The sequence below is a fragment of the Hydra vulgaris genome, chromosome 08 (genome assembly GCF_038396675.1).
Source record: "Hydra vulgaris chromosome 08, alternate assembly HydraT2T_AEP".
NCBI lineage: Eukaryota > Metazoa > Cnidaria > Hydrozoa > Anthoathecata > Hydridae > Hydra > Hydra vulgaris.
The window spans coordinates 65,657,579-65,670,000 of record NC_088927.1 but is presented as its reverse complement, the minus strand read 5'-3'; the positions used below and the strand labels follow the sequence as shown (position 1 = coordinate 65,670,000).

The following is a 12,422-nucleotide window of genomic DNA, read 5'->3' as shown; positions in this document are numbered from 1 at the left end:
AAAAATTATGAAATAGAGTTTACAAAACATTTTGTAAAGTATACTTATTCAAGTAAGGAATATCAATCTATTCTTCTACTTGACAACCATGAGATGCACATAACGATACTAACAGTTGACAAAGACCTACTTAGCACATTTTGAGCTTATTTCAACAATAAAATGTAGGATTGGATGTTAAAAGCAGGCAAATAAAGACAATTTTAAAGATTTTGAAAACCAAGTTATGAATAGTGAAGACTTTTTTAGCATACCTAGGCACTTAACTAATACTGGGGTGATTAACTGCAGTTTTGCTTTTTTTTTGCTAGTAAAATAGATAAGCACTAACATTTTTTCTACTAAAATAATTCCCAAAAGCTCAACAAGAAAACAAACTAGAAAGGGTTGCCCTTAGCAAAAATCATACCTTCCAACTGGAGGTTGGAAAGCATGATTTTTAAAACTTCAAATTAAAAAAGAAAAGGCTGAAAAGATCCAGATATTGAAAAAATCCAACCTGGAGTTTTAATATTGACACAAATTCAAGCCAAATGTGCTGTAAAATACTTTGCAGCAAAAGTACTAAAAGTTACTGACAAATTTTTGAAAATTTAGTATTCAAAAAAAATTAAAAGAATTATAGAAGTAGCCAAAACTGTGTATGCTTTGAACATATCAGAAGTGGTCTTTACACTACCACACTTACACTGCCTCTCTTGCAAGTTCGACACTATAGCTGGAAAAATTATCATTTGATGTGCCATGAATGTGAAACAGAGAATGAGGAATGTCTAACCACAATAAAAAACTTAATAAGTTAATATTGCTTAACTTTAACATAGCCATTTAGTTTTATATTTTCTTAATAAACATTATTTCTATTAGTATTAAAATTAATTTTAATACTAAATTTCAACCGGTTAGATTTATATATAACAATTCCAAAATATCTATTTCTATAGTAAAGAAAAAAAGGTAAATAATTAAGTCTGGATGTCTGATAAAAAAAAAAAAAAAAAAAACAGAGCACGTAATAACATTAGGTTAACAAAAAAATTTTTCACAAAATTTATCTTAAATATTTGTATACATGATAAAAATTTAAAAAAAGTTCCAAGGTACTCTGCTGTATATATTATATAAATATTATATTTTGATCAAAAAAGTTATTTTTATATTTATCTATCTATAAAGCACCACGCGCACACCGTACGCCACATAGTTACATCTCGCTACTTAAGTGTCTTGGTTACATAATGGACATAAACCACTTTAACAAAAGTCCTTTTGTTAGTAGTCACTCGCTTAATTGCGCGAATTGAAACAGGCACTGCGGTGCGCAATTAATTAGGAGTGCGCAAATAAGAAAAAGATAAGAAAAAATTATTAACTAACTAAATTATTAACTATATAAACAAATCATTATTAAGAAATATATTATGCATGACGGAAAAAGTCAGGAATTGTAGGTTGGATATGCATTCTGCAGCTTTTCTCGTTTAATTTTTAATAAAGTTTTTTCAATGAGGCTTGACTGATAAATCGTTAAAACTTATTATTATCTGTTTAAAACAAGATTTATCATTTACTTCGATTCGAATTATTTATCTATTTACATTCTGATAAAAACATTATCTTAAAATATTTATGATAAAAACTAGTTTTTAACTTAACACAGGAAAATAATAGTCACGTTTTCTGATCTAATTACACTTTCAGTAAAAAATTGAAACGCAAATATTTTGGGCCTAAACGCGCAATTAACTGGGATGCGCATCTTATTGGGTGCGCAATTAAGCGAGAGACTACTGTAACATAACAGAATATACGTAACATTTTACATTACGGACGGACTTAACGGGCATTACGGACGGCTTTAATGGACATTAATATGTAACAACTTAATCAAAAGAACATATTTATCGTGACTATGGTAACAGCATCCGCGATGCTTTGTAATAAGACCGTAAGGACTTCTTTGGACACCTAAATAAAATTAAAAAAAAAACAGTTACGTAAAAGTGTTACTTTGCGTCAGAGTTGTTGGTCCTTGGCCTTGCCTTAAGGCCAAAAATTGAGGCCTTGGCCGTGGTCTTAGTATTAAAACTGTTGGCCTTGTCCTTGAAACTGTTGGCCTTGACCTTGAAAATTTTGGCCTTAACCTTGATTGTTTTGGCCTAGGCTTAAAAAATAAATTGCGTATTTTCTTATTGATTTCGCTGAATTCTGCCCATAACCTTGGTCTATTTTTACAAAATCTGGTTTTATTGTCTCAGCACTTGCTACTTACAGTTCTGTTAATAATTGGTTTAAACGCAAGGCAAAAATTGAAGTCTTTGGTCTTGAAAATGGTTGCGTAGGCCTTGGCCTTGAAACTCTTAATCTTGGCCTTGACCTTAAAACTTTGTAACTTTTGGTTCTTGGCCTTTGCTGCGTTAAGGGTTGTCAATAAATAACGTCACGCTTAAGGGTGTGTTAAAAGGTTTAGTGGTTTCGTGACAACTCATACGAAATTTGTTACTAAAAAGTTACGATGTTGTGATAAGGATGAGGAAGGGAAGGGGAGGGGGAGAGAAGAAGGGGCCGTAAAATGGTAAAAAATTGCGTGACGTAATTTGTGGACGTCCCCTAATAATAACTTATCATTTCTATTTAATTATTTGAAACTAAAATAAATAGAAGTAATAATCAAAAGAAGACCTAAAAAGAATAATAATCACCTTTTAATATATTTGTTTGTATTTCAACTTCTTTATCCACAAACACAACAGCGGGATTAAAAACTATGTTCCATTCAATTATACCTAATGAGAGTGAGAAAAATGCGAAATTGGTCAAACTGCAATCTAAAGTAGTATTGTTATTTAAGCATGTACTTGTAACGCAGGTATCAGTTGTTGATATTTGGAAAGGTGGAAGTGAAGCGTTTCTGCAGAAACAAAGCTGCCCTTCAAGAAAAAAAGCATCACTGAAAATTGGTGGTGAATATGAATTGCAAACACTAATACATGAAATATTTGATTTTACATGATAACCACTTGCTGTTAATTGCAGATTTGTAGAGTCGCCATTAATACAACCTGAAAAATCTTTAAAAAAATGAAAATAAACTATAATAAATATCCTTCTCTTTAGCCATTAAGTAAATTAAGATTTAATGTAAATGAAGTCTAACTTTATTATAATATAAAATTTTGCTATACAATAAAAGTTTATAACAGCTATATTAATATTACTGTTACTTTTATTATTATTATTATTATCATTATTACTGCTATTATTATTATTATTCTCTTAATATGAATATTTTAATATGAATAATTTAATAGTAGTAGTAGTAGTAGTTGTATCGTTTCACTACCTTTTTTAATAAAGAAGTTTCTAGGCTTTTCTAAAAGCGTTTCTTTACTCCACACGGTCTTTCAAGCAAGTTCTACAAGCTGATTAGAGCTGATAAATTTTTAGTTTCAAGTGTAATTGATGTTGCTCATTGTTTAATTTTACAATAAAAATTTAAATAAATATTTGTATGTTGTTGGTTATTTGTATTTTTCTAATTTTTAAAGCCTGTTTCCTTTTCTTTAAATTAAAGAAGACTGTGGACATGTAAGTGTATCTACATAAATTTATGGACATGTAAGTGTATCTACATTAATTTGCGTATATTTCAGTATATTTTATATTTCCCTGTATCTATATGTAAATTTTCTCTTAGATAAAAAAGAATAAGATATAGAAAAAAGTAAAAAAAACTCTGTTGGAAGTTGTCAAAAGACTGTCGTGTTATACTTTGTTTTAAGGTATCTGAATATATATTTAGATTTTTAACTTTGTTCTTAAATGGTTTTATCTTTTTTATTACTTTAGATAAGAGTATACTGACTGACATTGCCAAAAAAATATGGATTTCGATAAATCCTAAATTAAATTATTATAGGTTTTTATTTTAAAAATTGTTATTTTAAATAATAATAAATTATTTTAATTTTTGTTTATTAATTTTCGACATTTATGGTAAACCAGTGGTTAAACTAATGAGTTAAATTGTAGAGGTTTATATATCATATATTCTAAAGTAATTGCATTTGACTTTTTTTTAATATATTGCTTTACATTACATAAGGCATTTTGATTTTTTTTTCTTCTTTTAAATAGTTAAATAAATTTGTTTTATAGATAAGAAACTAAGTAAGATTCAACATTATGTTTTTGTTTTTGTTAAGTAATATGTTTGTTATTAGGATTGCAGGTTTTTGTTGATTTTTACTTGAACATTATTACTTATTTCTTGATAGATATGTTTATCACATTGTAGATATGTTTACAACTTTAGACTATTGATATTTTGATATTTTTAAATTCTTTTTTTTTTTTTTTAATAATGGCGGTTTATCAAAGTTGTTTATTTTATTCTTATGTTCACTTAAAATAGTGGTAAATAATTTTATAGAAAAGATCATAACTCTTGAAATTCTTTTGTGTTTATTTGTTACTACAGTAGTAATACCACTGTTAATATGTTTATGGATAATAGTAAAATTGAAATGGATGGTATTAGGCTTTAAAAAGTTATTAGAAGAAATACTATCAACTTAAAAATAATTGATAGTTTAGTGAAATGATTAGGCAAGCTGAAATTAATTGTCGTCAAAATGTAAGAAATCCTGCTCGGTAAGAAGAAATTAACTTATACCTAAATTAGAATATCATGGTTAAACGAGTTGAAAGTAATTATCACATAAATAAAAGAGATAGGCCTAGACGAAATAAATCATTCTCAAAATGTAAAAAATACAAAAACAAAAAGATTGTATTGTATAACAAGAAGTGATACTATTCTAGATTATAATTATTTAGGAGAAATGAACTAGATCTGTCATTTTGCTGTGCTAAAATATTTTTTGATGAAGCACATTTTTATGTTGCTATAATAGAAAGGTAGTTTTGCTTCCATTTTCTATTTCTGCAAGCTTTACAAGATTTACAAGAAGTTATATATATCATAATTTAAATATCAATTTTTTAAAATAAATTAGAACTTAATATGCCTGTCTTTATTTTGCATTATTTACTGATAATGTGGTTTAACCTATGAATCATAGGCCGCCATGTTTCAAAATAGGTGGTCAAGTTTTTCATTGTGTAGGTAATCTTAGGCTTGATCAAGATATTTCCCCAACATTATCAACTGATTATCTCTGACCCACTTGCAGCAGTAAATTTTAGAAAGTAATAACATTGCAATCAACTTAGCTTACATAATTTAATGTTTTATTTGCAAACTATAGTTGGTGAATTTGCAGTTTTATTCGTTGGAGAAGATGGTGTTCCACATGCTTCCAGGTAAGTTATTTACCCAAAAGGTCATTTAGAAGTTATTTTGAGTCTGTCAGGTAACAGATCCTACAGCTATTCACTTTTTTTTCCAAGAGATGGCATATAATTGGTGCGCAATCCTGAACGTGCAACGTTGGTTAGAAATCGCGTATCTTAGTTTTACAATAAATTTAAAGCTAAAGTATAGTCTTTGATTAGTAAAGATCACAATTTGTAAGATTCTTTTACGTTTATTTATTATTCAGTTGTAACAATAGTAATATTATTGGTAATATGTTTAGTGATAATAGTGAAGTTAAAATAGATAATATTAGGCTCCAAGAAGTTGTTAGTGTAAATGATAATAGGCAACTCAGAAATTGTTGTTGTCAAATAAAAGAAGTAGATCTAGGTATGAAATTAATCATTGTTGAAATGTAAGAAATGCTGCTCAACGAGCAGATAACTTACTTGCAAGAATTCAGTGTCAAGCAGTGTTAATGTCTATTATTTTAATTTTTACTTTAGACACTTAAGAACAAAGCAAAGTATGAATTTTTCTATTTATAGTAATATTATTAATATGTTTATAGTAATATATTGAGCGATTTATAGTGTATATATTTATAGTAATATTTAGATTAATAACAAAAATGATTTTAAATTTTTTTATACTTTCAAACATAATTTTAATTAAATTAAATAATTGTAATTTCAGAGATAGTTATTTCTTTTTTCTTTTTTTTAGTTGCCTTTGTCATCACTTGATTAGTTTACTTACTGTTGAAACATTGTTTTAATTTGGTTTATTTAATATGATGTGAAGTTTACTCTATTAATCATTAGTCAACAGTTAGAGAGAAGCCGGAACTTATTTAAAAAATGCTGGGAGTTTATTTTTTAATCAAGGTAAAAATATTTTTGTTTACTCGTAACTTAATAAAACCAGTTACTATTATCTATTGCATGTTTTTTTACTTTTAACATGCTGGTTTGAAAACACTTCCTTTCTCTCCGTCTCTCTCTCTTCCTTAGATAAGAGGGGGAATTAATAAAACTTATGTAATTACTGAGCTCTTGCATATTTTTTAATACCACAATTGATAATGACCATTTATAAGAAATATCTTATAAGATATGAGTTGCTTGGTATTTTATGATATAATTGTTCAAATTAATAACTATAATTGTCCCTTGATTGTTCAAATATTGTAACAAATAAAATCTTTTTAGTTTAAGTATTTTAGTTAATAAAATATCTTATGAAGTTGTGGTGTTATTACGTTGTGTTGTCTATCCATTTAATAATCTTTTCTTTATTAATTAATCTGGAGACAGTAATGTGTGCTTACAAAGTTCTTATGGTATGCACTATTGTTACTGTGTTTTGTATTGATAGAACTAGGCTGTTATAGCTATTTTTTTGTTCTTTATATTTTCTGTAATAATGTTATCTTAATTCTACTAACAATAAAATGCAAATAATACTTTTGTAATTAAAAAATTTTTTTTTCATTTCTTTTTTTAGGTATTTGCAGGCTTTACTTAACTTTCCTTTGCTGGTACCTGCTGTGCTGAGATTTTAATAAGAACTTAACTGATGTTAATGCAGTCTTTATGTCGTTAACTATAAGCATTGACATTGCTGATAGGAGTCAAACTAATTTATAAATTATTATCTTTAAATATAATTTATAAATTTCTATTTAGTTTTTTAGATAATATATATCAAGTGATTGTGTTTTTATTGTTATAAATGATTTAATTACTAATAACCCGTATTACAGGTTGCTTATTGCTAGTTATTATTATTATTATTATTATTATTATTATTATTATTATTATTATTATTATTATTATTATTATTATTATTATTATTATTATTATTATTATTATTATTATTATTATTATTATTATTATTATTATTAGAAAAATCCGTAAAACGTGTCATGATAAGATCTATCACACCTCTCACTGATTTTATAACCGTTTAAATAGGTTAAAGAAAAGGGTCAAAAGTAATGATTGTAGCTTCATTAGAGATCTAATTTAAAGTTTTCTATATCTTGTTATATATCTTACATGTCTTTACATATTATATACTTATATATATATATATATATATATATATATATATATATATATATATATATATATATATATATATATATATATATATATATATATATATATATATATATATATATATATATACATATCCCGAATCATAGCTACTGCATGAGCACAGGGTTACTACATACGATCCAGGTTTACGTCTGGATCGTGACAAACACGTGTCTATACAGGTATACACACAATACCAAAAAAAAAACTAGATGTACCAGTTAGGAATTTATAATCAAAATGAGCAAAAAAGTTCTTGCTGCGGTCAAGCGTTTGATTTGCTTTGTTGGAAGCAGTAAGATTTTCCCAGTTTAGATTGGTATTTAAAAAGCACTCTAAGATCTCTTTTTATCTATTATATGTACTTTTTCGGATTCAGGAGTGACATGAATAATTACGTTCTTTTTTCTTCTATTTAGTTCACTTACAGTTGTATTTAGTATAGCTAACAGTATTGTTGGTTTTTTAGCATTTTTAGCCCTTAGTTCTGTGTGCAGGTTTTTGTGCACTGTTGTACGGTTTGTGTGCACTGTTGTACGGCTACCACCGTACAACAGTGGAATACCTTTGGATTGTGAAACATTTAATTATACTAGTTAGATTATAATCACAGTAAAACAAGAGCTAATACTGTGTTTTTTTTCCGTCAATACCGTCGGTTTCCCTAATTCCGAACAGCTTTAGTTCACTTATTTGTTACATCTTTTGTTTTTGTGGGATTATTAAAAGGAAAACTGGTTAAAAAATTGGAAGACTAAGGTAATGAGAATATGAAAAAATATTTTTAAATATAATTGATGTCATTAATTTTTTTAATTGCAAGCATTACACTTTTCAAAACCCTGAAAAACCAACAATATCAAACCGACTTAAAAAAAAAAGACAATTTAAATTGCGTACTGTTCGATGTAGAATTTGATGGTGATTATTTATCTGAAAAAAAAGTCACAAATTAGCAATACTTCGTAAGATATCTAAAAACCGGTACTTTTCTGCTTAATTAAAACGTTTCCCAAATTCCGAACAGGTTTCGAAAAGCACTTTTTTTTGCAAAAGTTAGCGTTTTTACGCGCTAGTAATTAACAATAGTTCTTTAACGTCATTAACTTAGAAACTCATAAATGCTTTTAATTTTTTTTATTGACTTTCTAAACGTCTTGTTTATCTAAACGTTTGTTAACGAAAAAATGTCAAAGAAAAATAAAACTCTGTATTGAGGCTATCAATAATAAGATGTCATATTCAGAAGCCGCTTTATGTTATAACATTCCTAAAACAACTATTTTTTGCAGACTAAAAGGAATAAATGGAGCTGTTGGTGTTGGTAGGCCCAGAGCAATAAGCCAAGTAACGGAGAGGCTTATAGTTGAACTTGTACAGTTTATGAGTGACATTGGCATCAGCTTAAAAAGAAATTATATTTTAACTGTGGTCGAAAACTATTTAAAGGAATCTAAACAAACTTATTTATTCAAGAACGGTAAACCTACTCGAAAGTGGTACAATAGTTTCATGAAAAAATATGTGAAAAATATCTGTGAAAGAAAAGCTAGCTTGCAAGCTGTTAGAGCGGTGTTTTTGCAACCAGCAATTATTGATGAATGGTTCAGCCAAGTTGACGCTGTTTATCGAGAGCATAATTTAAATGAAAAACCGTTTCATGTGTTCAACTGTGATGAAAGTAGATTGAAATATTGTTTGTCGAAAAGGAATAAAAAATCCAAAACAAATTGCTCCAACAAATGAAAACATGTGACTACAACTTTAACCTGTTGCGACGCTTTAGGAAATTTCCTACACCTCATCAAGTTGTTTACAAAGGTCGAATTTTGATGAAAGCTTGGGTTCAAGGTGGTGCTTCTGACGTTTATTATTCTACCAGCAAATCAGGCTGGATGGAAAGTGAAAATTTAGAATAGAATGGTTTCGTTTAACTTTTTTAGCTCACGCAAACAAACTTCAAAGATCTAAAACTCTATTTTTATTCTGTTTGCCAGCTCACGCAAGTCAATTTTTGCAACCACTAGATGTTGGAGTTTTTAAAACTGTAAAGGCGAAATGGAAGCGAATTGTAGACTTAGTTAGAAATTCTTATTTAAGTTTAAGTAACCGGCAGTTTCCAGCCATGCTAAAAGACCTTATTGCAAATGAAGGCTTTAAAGCGGAAAATGCACGTAGAGGTTTTAAAAATACAGGCATATTTCCACTCAATCGTTCAAAAACAACTCCAAATAAAACTGCAATCGGCGCTATTTTTCAACATGTAACAAATGACAAAATTGAGAATTGTTTTTCTGGAAAGTCTACCGATTCACAAGTTTTACTCAATACAACTAATAAAATAAATTCAAAAAACTCTATGAATAGACTTTAAACAAAAGAAGTATTGCTCAATTAGATAGCATCCAAAATGTCGTTAAACAAGCATCTTTTGATATTAATAAGTCACTGCTCAATGTGCTTAGAGATAGATTAAAGCCTCTTTCCAGTAGTGAAGGAAAGGGAACAATAATTAAAAGAACAACAGGTTATAACATGACTGAATTATCTGCAATGGCTCAGGCCGAAGCAACACAAGCTGCTAAAAATAGAAAACTAGACGAAAAAGAAGCTAGAAAAGTTTGAGAAAAAAAAATTGGACTCAGCAATTCTCAAAGAACAAAAGTTTAAAAAAAAAGAAGAAAAAAACCTTTCAAAACATAAAATACCCCGAAAACGGTCTCAGAAATATTAATATAACAATATTTTTATAATAGATAAACTTGTTGCTTAATATGGTTCGATTCAGTTTAGATTCCTGTTTATTTATTTAAAAAAATTAATATAAAATTCAAAAAGCAAACGGAGTTATTCAACTTTAAGTATGATTTTGTTCGGAATTAGGGAAATCTACGGTATAGTATATATATATATATATATATATATATATATATATATATATATATATATATATATATATATATATATATATATATATATATACACAGAGGCGTAGAAAGAATTTTTTGGTGTTCGAGATAGGTAACTTCCAGACATGGAGCAAACTCCAAACATTTATATGTTTATACTTATGTCAAATAATGAGGGTTTGCAAAAAATTGCGATGATTGGAGGCTGGGAACAAAAAAGCCCCAAAATTTTCGCCCCCCCCCTGCCCCAAACGTGAGAGCAACAAGTTGATGAAGTATTTTTTGTACTATTCTTAACTAGACTTATATTCATTGATAAATTTTAAGTTTCATAGTATTATCTATTAGCGTTTAAAAATTATTACTATATAAAATGTGCAACCCCCTCAAATTGAGGGGGGTTTAAACTTTATATGGTCATAATTTTTGAACGCTAAAATATTTTTAAATGAAATCTAAAATTTATCGATGAATATAAGTCTAGTTAAGAATAGTACAAATAATACTTCATCAACTTGTTGCTCTCACGTTTGGGGCAGGGGGGGGCGAAAATTTTGATACAGAAGCTACAGACAAAGCAGCAATTGTATCTATAAAGTTACTTTCTTATGTTGTTTTTGAAAGCGTTGATGGATTGAGCGTTCACTGCTTCTTGCGAAAGCGCATTCCATGGGGCGACAATTCTATTTGAAAAAAAGTTATACCGCTCCTCGCAGTTTTTTACCATCTGACGTTCTAGTTTATGGTTATGGCCTCTTAGAATATACTTATCTTTACTTTTTGAAATTTTTTGCGGGACAACAAAACTAACAAGCTCGAGTTTACGAGTGATTTTGAATTGCTCGATAAGATCTGCTCTTTTGCGGCGTTCTTCAAGAGTTGTTAAACCGAGCCGTTGGAGTCGATCTTCATAGGTCATGTGTTTAATAGTCGATATTGTTTTTGTTGCTCGATGTTGGACTTGCTCGAGAATGGCAATGTCTGATTTTAAATGCGGTGACCAGGCTTGTACAGCAAACTCAAGATGGATATATATATATATTTATATAGTTTCATGCTAAATGCAATCATTAGGTAAAAAATCTGATTTTTTCTCGTAGAAAAATAATTCTGTACAAGAAAAAATGCGCCAGAAAAATTTAATCTTTTGGTTTGTCGTTGTCTAGCAAAAATTTGTTCTCATGGCGACACTTGGATATTAGATCGCTTTTTTTTTTTTAATAACTGTGCGGCCGTGGCGCAGTGGTTAGAACGCTTGCTTTATATGCAGGAGATCCAGGTTCGAAACGAGCTTTGGGCATATTTTCGCGTCACGGTAAGGAAGTAGGCGCGAACTTCCTGGTTAAATGCACTTCCGCGGTGCTCTGTGACAAGACCGTTAGGACTTCTTAGGGCACCAAGAAGTCCTAACGGTCTTGTCACAGAGCACCGCGGAAAAAAAATAAATAAAAAAAAAAAAAAAACATAATTATAATTCTTTGGAATTTTTATACAATAAAATTATTAGTTTTTCGTATATGAATAATAGGCATTTTTTAGTTATGTTGTTCTAGGCGGAGCGCTTTTTATAATAAACCATGTTACATTGGGTGTTGTTTTTAACTTTTGAAAGCGTGGTTGAGCTCCTAAGTTTCTTATTTTTAAATGATTGGTTGTGGTTTGCCCATCTAGTTTTCCACACGCCCTCTGTATATGTTTTGAACCTATATATGTTTTATCGGGTGTTTTTGGGAATGATGCAATGCACTTATAAATAACATTTGTTTTTCTGCAATCTCCGTTCATAGGGCAGGTTTCTTTTAGTTTACAATTGCAAGCTAGAATGGCTGCTGGGTTCATTGAAACAACTTTATTGTTGTGATTCTTTATAATTTTTGCTATGTTGCTTGTGCAGCTGTCGCTGACTTTTATTGTGCTGCGGTTAAACAGTTTATGAAGCGGATTTGGTTTTGAAAAGTGTTTGTCAATTAGTTGTAAGAAAGTTTTAACTATGTTTGTCGGGACGCTTTTATTATATTGTGGGTTAAACCAGATTATATTTCTTGTTCTTTTTTGATTGAGACAACTCTGGTATTGTTTTTAGTGTTGTAT

The 12,422-nt window shown here is 28.9% G+C and overlaps 1 protein-coding gene and 2 long non-coding RNA genes across 4 annotated transcripts in view; 2 read left to right on the top strand and 1 right to left on the bottom strand.

Moving 5' to 3' along the window:
• LOC100203405 (uncharacterized) overlaps positions 1-12,422 on the bottom strand; it is a 203,492-nt gene that overhangs the window by 146,450 nt on the left and 44,620 nt on the right. For both annotated transcript variants that reach the window (XM_065804187.1, XM_065804188.1), the window contains exon 4: positions 2,703-3,071. In XM_065804187.1, the coding sequence (XP_065660259.1) occupies positions 2,703-3,071 (369 nt within the window). The remainder of the gene's footprint in view (positions 1-2,702; positions 3,072-12,422) is intronic.
• LOC136084071 (uncharacterized) lies at positions 3,507-5,325 on the top strand. Its single transcript, XR_010640308.1, has 3 exons — positions 3,507-3,618; positions 3,698-3,782; positions 5,271-5,325. It is a non-coding gene; the product is annotated as an uncharacterized LOC136084071 (long non-coding RNA).
• On the top strand, positions 6,072-7,001 carry LOC136084070 (uncharacterized). The gene is made up of 2 exons (XR_010640307.1): positions 6,072-6,207; positions 6,827-7,001. It is a non-coding gene; the product is annotated as an uncharacterized LOC136084070 (long non-coding RNA).